Raw genomic sequence first — 15,657 nt, forward strand, 5'->3', positions numbered from 1 at the left:
TTAAAGAAGAAATGACACCAAATTCTAATTACTCTCCTTAAATCCATGCCCTGATTTTCTCTGAGCCTCCCTGCCTTGCCCATCTCTGGGATGAATAAACAGGGGTCCAGAGACATCAGATGGTCTAGGTCAGTTAGCCAAGAAGAGAACCCAGGTTTCTGAAGCTCACCGTGACTCGCTATCACTGCCCAAAGCAAGACTGGAAGTTGAGGGTGTGGGGGACCCTGTAGTCTCTGAGCAGATGAACACTCTTTGTGTCTGGACACAATTCCCAGAGGATGTATCAGGGTCCTACTGGCACAGGTAACACCTTTGCTTGCAGAGGGCAGTTCTCATCTTAGACTTTTAAATTTGATTAGCTAAACTAATGCCTAGTAGCAGTAAAGTACTAGGATTGGTGAGGTTGGGAAACAAACCACCCTTTCCTCAGGATTTTTATATTTTGCCCCTTAAATGGGTCATGAGTTACTCCTCTTTTTTTTTTTTTTTTTTTTTAATTGCTGTGGAAGCCTTTGTAATATAAGTTGAATTTCAACCTCAGTTCATAAATCAAATGAGTAAACACTCAGCCAGTAAGAGAACTTTGCTTCAAACTGCCCCAAATGTCTTTCATAATTCTGACTTTTCATTGGTTTGCCAAGGAAGTAGCAAAGATTGGTAGTTATGGCATTAACCTACTAACTGCTACAGTTGAGTCAATTCTGACTTATAGCAACCCTATAGAACAGAGTAGAACTGCCCCTATAGGGTTTCCAAGGCTGTAATCTTTTTTTTTTTCTTTTTTACTTTTTATTGTGGTTTGGGTGAAAGTTTACAGAACAAATTTGTTTTCCATTCTACAGTTCATGTACATTTTGTTTTGTGACATTGTAATCCTCACAGTGTAACAGCCCTCTTCCCACTTCCTCCTTGTGGTTATGTTTTCCCTATGTCCTTCTTTCCTATGCATTCCTGCCTTCTGTGCTTCCTTCCTGTGCAAATGCTGTCCTTCTCATCTCCCATGGTTGATTCCAAGGAGTGCACCTCCCTGGTGTAATTGTTCACCTCATAGGCTTGAAGGTTAAACCACAGGAATAAGCCAAATTCCAGGCCCAAAAAGTGACTAAGGGTCATAATCTCAAGGGTTTCACCAGTCTTTATCAGACAGTAAGCCTGGTCTTTTTTTTTTTTTTTTAATTTTATTTTATTTAGATTTGGGTTAAGATTTACAGAGCAAAATCACTCTCGATACAGCAGTTCACATATACTTTGTCTCATGTCATTGACCACAATTTACCACAATGCAACAGCTCCCCTCCAATTTCCTCCCCAAGGTCTGGTCTTTTTTTTTATGATTTTGAGTTTTGTTCCACATTTTTTTCCCACTCTATCAAGGATCTCCAAATTTGATTCCTTTCTGAGTGGTTGGCAATGGTAGCCGGGCACCATATAATTCTTCTGGTCTCGGGGTCATGTAGGCTGGGTTCCCTTGCTTTGATGGTACCTTGGACTAATTGTTTCCATGCATCTTTGCTTTTCTTCACTCTTCTTTGCTCCAGACAACAGGAGACCAGTAGTTGCATCTTAAGACAGCCACTCACAAGCTTTTAAGACCCCAGTCATTGCTCAGCAAAGTAGGATGTAGAAAATTGTTTTTGTGTACCGTTGTGCCAGCTGAGCTTGATGTTCCCCACGACTATGATCCCGAGCCTGTAGGCCCTGTGACTCACTCTCTCAAGGTGTTTGGTCATGGCTAAGAAGTTACCCCTTTCAGTTATTATGGAGCCACCCCAATATCCAGCTATCTGGTACTCTCAAAGCAAAAGCCTGAACATTCTGCTAACTGGAAGACTAGGTAACATAGACCAATCTTTCCTTATTAGTGTAGAGGAGGGAAAAGCCATCAAATAGCCTGAATTATCACTGGTCCCCATGTGGAACAATATCCCCATTCCCTGCAACCCAGTATACTTGAACTAAGAGTGGAAGGACTGCATGTACCACCCTCAGCCAGTCTTCTCAGCTTGCCCTGATACATTTCTCAGAAATCCTACTGTAGAATTCAGGTATACAAGTTGGAAAGAGATGAGAATGGGGTAGGTGTAGGGAAAAATTAAAGGTGATGATATTTAAAAGCCCAGCTTGAGGTCTTCCCCATTTCCTTGAAGTATGTGGACCTCACCACTTCTACCCACTCTTCTGTTTCTCAGCCTCTGCGAGTGAAGATCCCTGAGATGTTACAGGCTGAAATTGGTAAGTTGGCTTCTTGGTCAGTTGGTCTCCTCTTAATGCCATTCTTGTCCTGAGCTCTGAGGAGGCTCCATAGGACAGAGGAGATACAGTTCTTGTCTTTGGACGGCTGTACTCTAATAGGGGAAAGAATCATGGGACGATTCCTCCAGGATACTTTGCGACAGCTTGTGGACAAACACAGATGGGATAGACCCTGCTTAAGTGCTTGTCATGGGAAGACTTTGGACGTGGAGTTAGGGGATCAGGGCTCTGATCTCATTTCTGCCAGCCTTCTGTGTGACCTCTCTGTGCCTTAGTTGGCTCATTTATACAAAGGGGAAATTGGACTTGAACTGGGGTTCTTAAACCTGGTTGGATCATTGGGATTCCTTTAGGAACTCTAAACAGAAAACCAGAAACCAGACCCTCTCTCTGTCCTACCTATAGAGTCAGAATCTCTGGAGGTTGTTTTTTTGTAAGTTCCTGCTAACAGCTGGTCCAGAATGAAATCCCAGTGGACTGGGTGACTGCTCAGCTCCCTTTTCATTCTTAAGTCTGAGACTAAGAGCTAAGAGCCTTCTCATTCTTAAGTCTGAGACTAAGAGCTAAGAGGTAGGGAGTGGGGCTTGTAGAAAGGATGTCCATCTGAGAAGTTAATCCCAGGAGGCTTCTAGAGAATAGAAGTTAGAAGTAGCATTTGGAAAGAGGTAGTTTACGGGCACCGATGGAAAAGAGGAAGATACGGAATGGAGTGAACAGAGCTCGTGCAAAGCAGAGTAAGAGTGAGCTAGCCACTCTCAGGGACGCAGCATGGGCTGAGTGGAGTCAGGGTAGAAGGGGAGACATCGTTCTGTTTCTGCTGGGATGTTTGAGTTTCACAGAATGTGAAGTGTTTCAGCCTGATGAGTAGCCTTGAGGCACTAGAAGAGTAATGAGCCTCTCAGAGGCCTGGACTTTGATGTCACAGGACCGTGTTTGGACACATCTGGCGAGAGGGGCTTTAATCTTTCTCTTAATGGAGCATAGAACATCCAGAAAATCTTCCCATCCTTACCTTGGGATTTGGGCACCAGGATTCAAGTCCTAAGTTCAGGAATGACCTGATAGGCCCGAGCTACCACTTCCTTCAAGCTGACAGGAAGGCAGAAAGCCAGCCTCTCTTCTCATGCCACATGAGCTGAAGTGGTTTGAGATGCCCAGCAGAAGCAGCTTCCTCCTCTCCCCACACCCCAGTCCCATTTCTCTTGCCTCCCATGATAGACTTGCGCCTGCGAAACAATGAGGACATCCGCAGCATCCTTTGTGAAGCTCAGGAGGCAGCCATGCCAGAGATCCAGGAGCAGATCCACGACTACAGGTTTGCCCAGCCCTCTCCCCTCCTGTTCTCTCTCCTACTCACCCATCTGTCTCTTCATCTTTTTTTTTTTTTTTTTAAGTTTTTCTGTGATGTGTGTGTTTCCTGCTAGTGTGTTTGTTTGTCTAACTCTTTCTGAATATCTGTCTCTAGAGTGTTTGTGTACATTTGTTTCTTTCTGTGTGTCTCTGGGTTAGAACAAAGCGCACTCTGGGGCTGGGCAGCCTGTACGGTGAAAACGACCTGCTGGACCTGGATGGGGACCCTCTACGAGAACGCCATGTGGCCGAGAAGCAGCTGGCTGCCCTTGGAGATATTTTGTGAGTCTGTAGCCCCACCCCATGAACATGCCGAAAAGATAGACATATGTTATGAGTCTGTCTTCTCACCTCTCTCTTTCTTCTACTTCTTTCTATTCTCCTTCCCCTGAAAGATGGGGAGTCCTGCCTTCCTGCTGCTCTCTCAGGCTGAGGGCTGCAGGCATTTCAAGGAAGTTGCAGAGCCTAGAGCTCCTTACAGTAACCCGGTGGTTTTGTCAAACCATGGGCTCCAGGAACAGAGTGAGCCTGCTGCTTCCCCATTCTAGCCCTCTTCCTGACCTTTCTCCTTACCCCTAAAACCATACCTGACATTGGCAGTGAGACCAGCACTGTGAGTCTCCTAGTGGCTAAGGTTCCTTAGGAGGCAGATAGAATTGGCTCAAGGGAAATTGCACCATTTTTACTAATTACATCAGGAAACTTAACTAACTTAACTTACTAAGGAGCTCTGGTACAGCTGCTTTGGTTATATTTTTCCAGTCCTATTTCCTCTGATACAAGTCCCAGCATCAGAGACTGTTGAGGACACTTTCAGGTTTAGAGGTGGGGAACATGGGAATGTTTAGTTCTCAGTACTGCTTCTCTGCAAAATAGCTGTGATTTAATAAAATTCTATATAAGATGGTCTCTATACTCTCAACTGAAATTTCAACTCAGCAGATATTTATGGAGTTCCTGCTGGGTACCAAACACTGTTCTAGGCTCTTGGGTTACATTGGCAAAAAAAAAAAATTCTTTCCCTGTGGCTCTCCCATTATAGTGGGAAGAGACAGCAATACATAATAAGTAATAAATCTTATGTGTTAGAAAATGTAAGGTGCTCTGGTGGAATAGTGGTTAAGGCATTTGGCTGCTAACCAAAAAGATCAGTGGTTTAAACCCACCAGCTATTCTGTGGAAGAAAGACGAGTCAGTCTACTTCCATAAAGATTTATAGTCTTGGAAACCCAGTGGGGGTTGATTTTGAGTTGGATTTGACTCAGTGGCAGTGAGTTTGGTTTGGTTTTGGAGGGAGAAAAAAATGGAGCAAGATGAGAAGGGCCAGAAGTGCCAGCACCAGGGGGTTGTGATTTTAAATAGGATGGTTAGGGTGAGCTTATTGAGAAATGACACTTGAGCAATTGTAGAAAGTGAGGGCGTTCTCCTTGAAGAGATCTGGGCGAAGAACATTGCAGGCTGAGGGAACAGCCAGGGCAAAGTAGGAATGTGCCTGACATACTTGAGGTCACTTTCTCAGTAACCAGTGTGGCCAGAGCAGGTTGAGGAAGTAGGTGGTAAAGACAGAGGTAATGGAAGGGGTAGTGACATATAGCCTTGGGGACTATTATGAGGACTTGGATTTTGCTGTCAGTGAATGGGGAGCCATTGGAGCTGTGTGAGCCTAGACTGTGAGCAGAAGGTGGTAGGAATGCAAGGAGGATTTGGAGCAGGGAAATCAGTTAGGAAACTGTTAGAGAAGTCCAGGTAAAAGATGGCAGAAACTTGGACTAGAGTTGTAATGATGGAGTTTGTAAAAATAAGTCAGATTCTAGGTGCATTTGGACAATAGAACCAATAGGAGCATTTCCTAAAAATGGAATGTGGGGTGTGAGAGAAAGATTAAAGTCAAGAAAAACTCATAAGATTTGTTATCTACGCTACTAAAAGGATGAAGATACCATCAGTTGAGATAGGTATGATTTATGTGGAGTAGTTCTGTGAAGGAAAATTGAGTTTGGCTTTGACATGTTAAATTTGAGGGGGTTTTTTAGACATCAAATTAGAGGTTTGAGTAGGAAATGTCAGATATGAATCTGGCATTTGATAAGAGAAGTGGACTGGAGATGCGACTAGATGAGATCACCCAGGGAGTGAGTATTCTTTAAAAACTTAACCGTCATACTTGGATTAGAACAATAGCCAAGCCCTGCATCTTTCTGGGCCTTAGTTTCCCAAGCTATCAGGTGACAGTAATCATCCTTGGCACTCCAGGAGACAGAGACAAGACCCATCTAAGCCTATTTGAGATGGTAGGTATTGCAAAATCAAATGGGATTATTATTGATAGCATAGGGACCCCACTTGTGGTGATTTCTCCTTAAAGCAGTGAAGCTTTGGTGTCACAAAATGGAGATGATAATGATAATACTTACCTTGTGGGTTAGTGTGAGAATTAGAGGAGTTAATACATACATAAAGAGTTTAGAGTAGTGCCTGGCCCATAGTAAGCACTCAAACGCTAGTTGTTGTCACCATTTTTCCTCTTTTAAATAAGTCTCTTTGAATCAGGCTCAAGGTATTATCTCTGCTCTCTTATTTTCTTTCTTCTTGCCTTAGAGTCACCCCAACCCTTTTGTCTTAGTTCTAGGTGGATACAAAGAGAAACTTGTTCCTCTGTAGTAACTTCATAGGCTGAAACAGACACCAACCAAGAGGCCACATTGACCATATTCCCCTTCCTTTTATAGCTGGAAGGATATGTCAAGAGAACTATGTGCTAATTGAGTTCCTGGAGGGCATGAGGACTTTCACCTTGGAGCCCCAAGCTGGCTCCAGGGCTGTGACCAAGAGTCTAAATGTGACATTTTATCATACTCCTCCTCTTCTCTCCCATTAACCCTCCCTTTCTCCAAGAAAGAACTTACCCTCCCCTAGTCTCAGCACAGGCAGATGAGCCTCTGTCTTTGTGGTCTGAGTCATCTTTTCTTTCTGTTGTTCCAGGTCCAAGTACGAGGAAGACAGGAGGTAAGTGAGTCCATGGTCCATTTGTAGCTTTCAAGGTAGAAGGGAGCTATTGTGCTTCCCAGCTCAGCTGGAATCCCTAGTATTGTCCAAGTTTAGTTCCCAAGTATATGTGTAACCATAGCCCAGTGGGGTCATAGGTCTGGTACCTGATGCTGGGACTAGCCAGCACTCTCTCCAAGCTCAGGGATCTGCCTGTCTGCCTCGGAAATCAGATCTGCTCCACAGTATGGAGACACCAAGCTGCTGTGGCTCTAACATTCCCATACCTGGCTTCCTCTTTTCCACCCAATTTAGCTCTTTCTGCACCTTCCCCCTAAACCACTTAAAGAAGGAACAGTGATAGTGGAATCAGCCTGGTGTTAGCTGCACCTGCAGACCTGGGGAGCTGGGTGCAAGATTTTCCTCTCTTGCCAAGTACTGTGATTTTTTATGGCCTGTACACATACCTCATTGTTTCTCATCAGCTAATGTTAAAATGAGTGTGCATTCCCTAAGCATGCACACTTAATAAGGAAGAGAAGATGGGGTTAGAAGTCTGTTTCAGGGGAGAATAAGCCAGGGCTGAAGCATTTGCTTCATTGAATCTACAGAGTGCATAACCTGTCTACACAATTGAAGGCTGAATGCATTTTAAAGCACAGAGCTCTGGACAGTGTCATTTGTGGCAGTTGGAAGCAGTTTGACAGCTCCTTTCCATCTCTTCCCTTTTGTACCGGAATGGAAGGGTGGTGAAGCGGTATGCCTTGGCAGAGTCAGGGATGGGATGGGCATTTCTCCCCTTCCACTTGCCATCCCCCCACACACACACCACATACACACACACACACACCCCCCAGTGAACCAACCAACTGCCATCTAGTTGATTCTGACTCATACCAACCCTATAGGACAGAGTAGCAATGTCCCATAGGGTTTCCAAGGCTGTAAATCTTTATGGAAGCAGACTACCTCCCCTTCTTTCCACAGAGTGGCTGGTGCATTCAGACTGCTGACTTTTTGGTAAACAGACAAGTGCTTTAACCATTGCCCCACCAGAGCTCCTTACACACACACACATGCCTGAGGATATGAACTGTAGACCTCAAACCATCCTCTAGGTCTGTCCATGACTTGACCAGCCAGACGAGGGTTTTTTTAAGGGAATTGGCATGTCCTTCCAGTAACCACTATCCCCTGTTTGAAAGGGCTCTATACGGATAATGAGATTTCTCCTAGAGAGCCTGTACTTGCCAAGACTTTGAGCCACTTTTGCCTGCTGTCCCATTTGATTGTTTTAAACTTCTCTTTGAATACCCTGCCCCTTTAGCTAGCTAGCTTTTACCCACCCCACTTCACTGGGATTCTTGCCCTTCTGCCTGCCAGCAGGGAACATAACTTGACCTTTCTGGTTCAGAGTACATGGTTCCTCTCTTACAGTGCCCCCATGGACTTTGCCCTCAATACCTACATGAACCATGCTGGGATCCGTCTTCGAGAGGCACGACCTTCCAACCCAGCTGAAAAGGCCCAGTCTGCTCCTGACAAGGACAAGTGGCTACCTTTCTTCCCTAAGACCAAGAAGGTGACAGAGCTACCCTAGAACTATTCTTCTCTTGGTGCATTTCTCTGCACTGAGGTGACTAGGAAAGCCATCGTGCAATTTTCTAGCTGTGCTCTGCACTTCTGCATGTGAGTCAGTGCAGATCCCCAAACAAGAGTAGCTTGTTTGCCCTGCCTCCAAACCCAGGCCAGAAGTAACAGTGCGAGTTATGGTACAAGTGTGAGTCCACTTTCCAGTTATTATTTAGAACCAGTCTTGGTGCAGGGAAGGGTAGGTGGTGGCAGAGTGATTGTGGCCAAGTCTCAGTATTGAGACCTTCTCCAAATCCCTGTGTCTCTTATCTCAGCAGAGCAGCAATTCCAAGAAGGAAAAGGATGCCTTGGAGGACAAGAAGAGAAACCCCATTCTCAAATACATTGGGAAGCCCAAAAATTCTTCCCAGAGCAGTGAGTATTTGGGGAGCCTTGGGCATTCTGTAGGTGGCAATTTGCCTCAGCCCCATGCAGCTCCCTCACATACCAGTCTGCTGGCAGAGGTCCTACCTGTGTTTCTGAGAGCCACAGACCCAAACTCTGAGGTGCAGCTTCCTATCAGTACTGTTGCCTTCTCTACTTGCTGCTTCCAGTGCAGACTCTTTGAGAATGGGTGAACATTTCAGAGCCAAGGAGTCATGCCAGTCCCTGAGTCTTAGTCTAGGGACTCAGAGCCAGTTTTAAGTACTGAGCAGCCATGGGAAACTGTTTCCCCCTTGGCAAAGGTCGTTGACAATAAATAGCCCCTTTCACTTTCATCCAAGAGAGTCATCTGTACTAAGCTCCTGCAAGTTGAAAGCTATTATGGACCCTCCGTAGGAACTTTGAGTTACTGTTAAGCAGAACAAGGTAGATGGGGATGGGGAACAGGTTTGGGACCCAGAGGTTCCCCTAGTGCCATCAGTCACCCAAAGCTCAGTTGATGTTAGCATCGATCTCTTCCTAGCACTGTGTCATTTGTCTGGAAATTGTTGCTGCCTCTCCCAATCAGTATCTTAAATCCCCAGTGTTTGTGGGAACCTGTAAAGGCCATGGGATGGGCCTGCTGCCTTTTCTGAAATTGCTGTATGTGGGAAGGGGACAGGTGGGGACTCAGATCACCCCTGATTTTTTGCCACTACCTTTTCATTTTTCAGCTTGATGTAATTTTTATTTTGACTCTTGAAACGCTAATTTGATTTTTCATGGTTTACTTTTGTTTTTGTTTGTTTTTCTTTTAGCATTTCATATTCCCTTGTCCCCTGTGGAAGGTAAAAGGACCATTTTCTTTGGATTTTTCTTTGCATTAGCATTGAGTTTCCATTTCTTCTCTTTTCCTTCTTCATCTTCCACTCCTATCCCTTCTTCCCCTCCCTCCCTTCACTCCATTTCTCTTACACTTTCCTCCTTGTTGCTAAAGCTGCTCTGACACACGCACGCCCAAGGCGGGCTTCCAGAACTGGCCACGCCTCCTCCCCAGGTAGAGCCGTCCTAGTGGTTCTGGCAAAGGCCAGCCTTCGTGACCTGTTAATTTTCCCACAGCCTAAGACCTTTTTTTCCACCAGTCCTCCTATCAGCCTTTCATGGGTAAGGTTCTAAAAGCCCAGGGCTCTCTGTAAATGAGGAAAACCTTCATAAATTGAAGTGCGTTTCAGTAAAGCAGAAGCATAAATTACTCAGAATTTTGTTTTCAATTAAAATAATAATGAAAATCATCATTTATATTACCTAAAACCCTGTTTAAGTTCTTCAACATAGTACTTCCATCTCCTTTGACTCTTCTTAAGTTGGCCAGCACTATAAAACTAGCAACAGTTAAAAAAGAATGACCATAAATAACACTCATAGCACCTAATAACTTCTAGAATCTGTGTATTTTGTATGTGATATACATTCACCCACAAGAAGCTTAGAACCTAGATTGAAAGGTCACAGAATTGGACAAGTTCATTTCCCATCCATGAGGTCCATATGCATACAATGAAGTGATTGATTTCTATCTGCTCACCTAAAGATTACAGCCCAGAAAACCCCACAGGATAGTTCTGCAATTCACTGGCTTCCACACCAGTCTTCTGGTTACCAGTCAAATGCCTTAGGCACTGGGCCACCAGAGTTGCTTCACCTAACAACAATAGTAAATAGAGAAAGACGGTAGTGATGGGGTGTAATCAGGAAGTTATTAATTCATTTTATGTAAATTTCACATAAATCTTATGTAAAAGTGGTGATTAAAAATATTATCTTCAAAATTATAAGTTTCTAGATTCATTATGGGAGCTCTGGTAGCGTAGTGCCTAAGCCACTTGACTGCTAACCAGAAGGCTGGCGGTTCAAACCCACCAGCTACTCCTCAGAAGGAAGATGGGGCAATCTACTTCTGTAGTGATACTGCCTCAGAAACCCAAGGAGGGGTCACTGTGAGTCAGGTCCAACTCGACGGCACATAACGACAACAGATTGATTATATCATTTGAAACAAAAATAAAGATGTATTGAAGCATATATTTATGTTTATAAAAACAGGTTGTTGGTTTTTTTGTTGTTTTTTTCTTTTTTTTTTTTTTTTTCTCAAAAAAAACATAACTTGAAATCCAGGCCCTTAATTCTTTTGGGGGTGGGGGAGGACTGGCAGCTTTGATTTGCTACAGTGATTTATACAAAGCAAAACTAGCACAGGGAAAAGGCACCTGGGGTGAAGTCTGGAGGAAACCAGGCACAAACTTTTAAGGGTCCTCTGAGGCCCTTCATTCTTAGCACCTGCTTCTCACCCTTCTGCCCAAAGCATGTGAGAGGCCAACAGCAGGCTTTACAGACTGGGCAACCCTAATTGGGCTGCTTACTCTGCTGGGCTGAAAGGTGAGGGAACGGCCAGGGTGAAGTTCCTGTTGCTGATCCTAGGGGTAGGATAAAGATGCTAGGCACCCCTCAACTCAGATCTGATTATATGATTTGGTTTGGGGTTCTAAAATTCCCAAACCTCAAATTTCATATTCATACCTAAGACCCGGCAAAGCTCAAAAGCCTCATTATCAAGAGTTTTTGCCATTTAAGATCATCAACTGTTGTCCTTGTTTATTAGTGACAGTACTCAATTGTTAATAGTATATAATTCATTTTCATTTCATTTCATTTGTTATTTACAGAATGGAAGAAACAGCAAAGGCTACCAGTGAAACTTTGCTCTTGAAATAATGTGTTCCTACCTGTGTTTTCCTGTTACTCTGAGTCATTCAGTTATAACTGATTTTAGGGTCACGCCAGAATCTTGTCAGTTAGAGTGTAACTATATCCAGAAAATGATTGGATATTTTCTAAGTGACCCAGGAGAGAGGGAACAGTGGACACGTGCAGCCTCTGGCTTTTGGTCATAGGATGTTCCCAGGCTCCCACATCATCCCCAGCTGGGGTTGCTCAGGCTGCAGACCTGAGCATGACTCCTGCAGCTGTTCTGAGGCCCAGATGCACATTCAGTCTGGGGCAGATCTGGTCCTGATTTCTAAAATGTTGTAAGTTTGTATATGTCAATACAACACAATAACAGATATAACAGAATAACAAAATCTGTGAGGTCGGGCAGGATCCTGGTTAGAATCAGGACCTAGACCCTTGCGTATTTCTCTTGCCTCCCAGATCCCACTTATCCTTCCCATTGCTTCTCATGCAGAGTAGCATTTCTAGCCCAACCTCTGTTCTAGTATTACTGGACTCAGAACTAAACTAGTTGACTTTTGAGATGAATTCCTCATCTCTTTTCTCATGCTAAGAGCCAGCAAACCCTGGGTCTAAGTTTTCACCAGGGTCTCTAAGTGGTATCCCTTGTGCCTTTTCACCCTCTCACTTGTCCTCTTCTGTTTCTTTGAACAAGAATAGCTCTCTTTTCTCTTAGCTTTGTGACTGCCAAGAGAGTGACATCTCTCCTCTCTTCCTTCCTGAGTCACCTGTCTTTGGTAATAAAGGGCCTGAATTTTCAATGATGGAGACCAGCAGGGGACAAAAAACCAGGAAAGGGGGGAGTGAGGGAAAACAGAAATAATGAACTGAGGGTAGCATACATCTTTTAAATGCTTGATATAATTTGGCAACATGACCAAAATATATGCTTTTGGTCCTCCTAGCTTTTTTTTTTTCCAAAACCTGTATGTAGATCTTGGGAAAAATATAGTCATGGTTTTCTAGCAGAAATATCTTTGTAATAAAGAATGTGAGAGTCAAAAGAAATTTATATAGAAAATGTACTTCCAAACCCTCTCATTTTGCATGTGAGAAAACTGAGACCAAAAAGGTAGATTGAGTGCCCGTGGCCACACAGCGTATTAGTAGAAGATTAGAACCCATACCTCCTGATCTTCATCCCATGCCATTCTCATCATGCTTGCTCATTGCTTTGTCTTTTGGGCTGCAGGGGAGTGAGGGCCGTGAGGAGTCATTCCTGAACAGAAAGCAGAGTACCCTTCATTTTCTTTTTGCTTCTAGTTAAACCAGGTAATGTGAGGAATATCATTCAGCATTTTGAGAACAACCAGCAGTATGAGGCCCCAGAGCCTGGGACACAGCGGCTCTCGACGGGAAGTTTTCCTGAGGACCTCCTGGAGAGCGACAGGTAGCAGTAGCTGCACTGGGCTTGCTGGCTGCCCAAGGGGAGTATGGGCAAGATTTAGAGCTAGAGTTTTCATTCCAGTGACATTACCCCTTTCTGCTAGGGTATAAAGTTGCCACCAAATAACTTTGTCTCCCCAGGTATTTCAGTAGAAGACATTATGTTGATGATCAGGCCGACTGGGAAAGTAAGCAGGGCCCCTGACCTTCCAGCCCAGGGGCTACATGCTCTATTATTTCCTTTGGATCCATCCCTTGTCTGTGCAGCAGCTCATCCTAGGAGTGAGCTAGTTATATTCTAAAGCAGCTAACCAGGAAGTCCTAAACAATAAGAACTGAGAAGACAGACTTTAGAGGGGGCCAAAGGGAGTCCTACGAAATAAAAGACCCAGGCAGGCAAAAGAAATTCTTTGCCTGTCTGTGAAGGAGAGAGCTGGAGATGAGGTTCTTCTGCTGGGAACTTTAAATGCAGCAGTGTGGTCCTGGGCATCAGATATCCAGCTCAGCAAAGAGATACAAAGTTGATATATTCAAAACAAACTTCCGTTTTCAAGAAGAAAGGAGGGAATTGAGACTCTGGGATCTTTCATATCCTCCATCTTTGGTCAGGTTCCAACTAGAATCCTTCTCTAGGTATTAAGATACAGTCTTGGTCTGGCTTGCTCTTAAGTGGCATGGCAATAGATGAGTTATGTCTAAATTTCTGTGGCCAATACCTAATGTAAAAATTGCCTATAGTCTAAAATATCCTTTTGCCTAAAGTCAAAAATACCCTTGCAAATCCCTTATGGTACCCTTGAGGTATAGGGGCGTCATGTATTTGAAAATAGTTCTTACATATGCTCAGGTGTGAGGAGCTGGAATGTACAGGCAGGCACAGATGAAGGCAAGTCAGTCTGTAGCAGTCTAGATACTCAAACTGTTTCCCTTCTGAAATAATGAATTATCAAACTCTTAGATATTCCTACTTGTATGCATGTTACTCTTTTCTGTTTATATGGATCCGTTACAAGCTAATGTATATTAAAGATTTTGGGACAGTGAAGAATTAACAAAAATTTACCGGGAAGAAAGAGTTGATTTGTGCTAAGATGACAGATTGAGTAAATTAATTAAATTGGGTAGATTAAATTCTCAAATCATGTGATTACTGTAGTAGGCATGATCTTACAGATTTATCAAATATATGAAAAAGAAAAGACTTTGAGACCATTTACAAACTTGTATTCTTGAAGTTGCTATCTAAGTTTGCCCTAAGATACTCACCAGGATTCTAAATCTGTTCTAAGTAGAAGCCTTTAGATTTGATAATTATAAACTAATTGGCATTCTTGGAAAAAATAGCATTAGTGCAGCATAATGGGTCAGAGGTTGTTGTAGATACTCAGTTGGTATAAGATCCTCCAGTACTGTCCAGAAGGCAGTACACTAGAAGCTTTGACCAGAGGTGTATTATATGCCTTACTTCTTAGTGCTTCAAGGAAGATGCTTTGCACTGCAGCCCCAGTAAACTCCTGGATGAGGTTTATCATGATGTTAAGTGACTCATTGAGGAGCACTGGTGAAAAGTGTTTTAAGGTAGTCTGGGTTGGAATTAGAGGCCCTGGGTGGTGCAAATGATTAACACTGCTGCTAACCAAAAGGTTGATGTTCCTATCTACCTAGAGGTACCTCAGAAGAAAGGCCTGGAAATCTGCTTCCAAAAAATCAGCCATTGAAAACCCTATGGAGCAGAGTTCTACTCTGTCACACATGGGGCCTCCATGAGTCAGGGTCAACTCGACAGCAACTGGTTTGGGTTTGGGTTTGGGCTGGAATTGTTCGAACAGCTCTCTAGAGGGTGAGTTCAGTAGGGGATCAGTTGGCAGTATGTTCTCTTCTTCTATGGACAGAGCCCCCAGGACCCAAGGAGATGAGCTCTAGTTTGGATCTCCTGCCAGTTCTGAGAGACTTGATGAGTGGAGACCAAGCCATTTGTGCTATTCTCAGCTCTCCAGATGTCTCCAGGCCTTCTGTGGTCCTAAGAGCAGAGCAGGATATAGATTAGTAATGATGTCAGCAAAGGAGCCAGCCCCAGCAGGGCCACGGTGGGGAGGCACCATCGTGAGGCAGCTAGGGGTCAGAGATGCCAGCTGTCTCAAGGCTGATACACTGCAGGACTCAAAATAATAAAAATAAAAAAAGGCAACACTCAGTCATCTGCATCTTGTCAAGCCACAGAGGCACTTAGTGTCCAGGCATGGCGGCCAGGGAGCAGATTTCTGCCTTTCTGTGAGCAGGCCCTTTTAAACACCCTCCCTAGTTATCTGCCAAATGGAAGCTTAGGAAGGATTCTATCGAGATGAGAATGGAGGGAATATGCATCACAACTAGAGGGGTGGAATCTAACAGCAGATAGAATTTTCTGACAGGCATTGTTGGGGGGAGAACCCTAGAACGAGTATGTAGAAATAACTGTACTTCCTGTTAAAAGGTCTTGTAAAAGAAGCAATCCGGCTCCGGCAAAGTCAAAGCAGAGGGCAAGATGGACTGGCCAGTAACTGGCTCCAGGGCCAGGGAGGACAGGGTCCATATAGTTCTTGATGAGGAACTGTGGTGTCCACAGCTTTCCTGATGGGAGGCTTAGGCCTCTGGACACACATAAGTGTGATTCTATTAGTCCCAAATTTTTGTCTTCCTATTAGGATCCTTTCCTAATAGGACAGAAAGAAGATGAACAGCTCTATTAATGAAGCTAGGCCAGAGAGAGGGAGGAATTTGTAGAACACTAGAAATGATTTGTCATTGAACACAGGCACCAGGCCCCAGCAGAAGGCCAGAGGAAAGCACCCAGTACTGCAAGAGGATCCTGAGCAGGAGGGAAATGGAGAGGAGGAGCTGGGTGCCTTGCTGGTTTGT

The 15,657-nt window shown here is 44.1% G+C and overlaps 1 protein-coding gene across 1 annotated transcript in view; it reads left to right on the plus strand.

Moving 5' to 3' along the window:
* ARHGEF11 (Rho guanine nucleotide exchange factor 11) overlaps positions 1 to 15,657 on the plus strand; it is a 229,429-nt gene that overhangs the window by 200,529 nt on the left and 13,243 nt on the right. The window contains exons 13-20 of the mRNA XM_007948600.1: positions 2,190 to 2,232; positions 3,472 to 3,568; positions 3,763 to 3,885; positions 6,586 to 6,609; positions 8,026 to 8,170; positions 8,499 to 8,595; positions 9,402 to 9,431; positions 12,637 to 12,763. Of these exons, the coding sequence (XP_007946791.1) occupies positions 2,190 to 2,232; positions 3,472 to 3,568; positions 3,763 to 3,885; positions 6,586 to 6,609; positions 8,026 to 8,170; positions 8,499 to 8,595; positions 9,402 to 9,431; positions 12,637 to 12,763 (686 nt within the window). The remainder of the gene's footprint in view (positions 1 to 2,189; positions 2,233 to 3,471; positions 3,569 to 3,762; positions 3,886 to 6,585; positions 6,610 to 8,025; positions 8,171 to 8,498; positions 8,596 to 9,401; positions 9,432 to 12,636; positions 12,764 to 15,657) is intronic.

Source organism: Orycteropus afer, unplaced genomic scaffold, assembly GCF_000298275.1.
Source record: "Orycteropus afer afer isolate SDZICR_OR568_19922 unplaced genomic scaffold, OryAfe1.0 scaffold00217, whole genome shotgun sequence".
NCBI lineage: Eukaryota > Metazoa > Chordata > Mammalia > Tubulidentata > Orycteropodidae > Orycteropus > Orycteropus afer.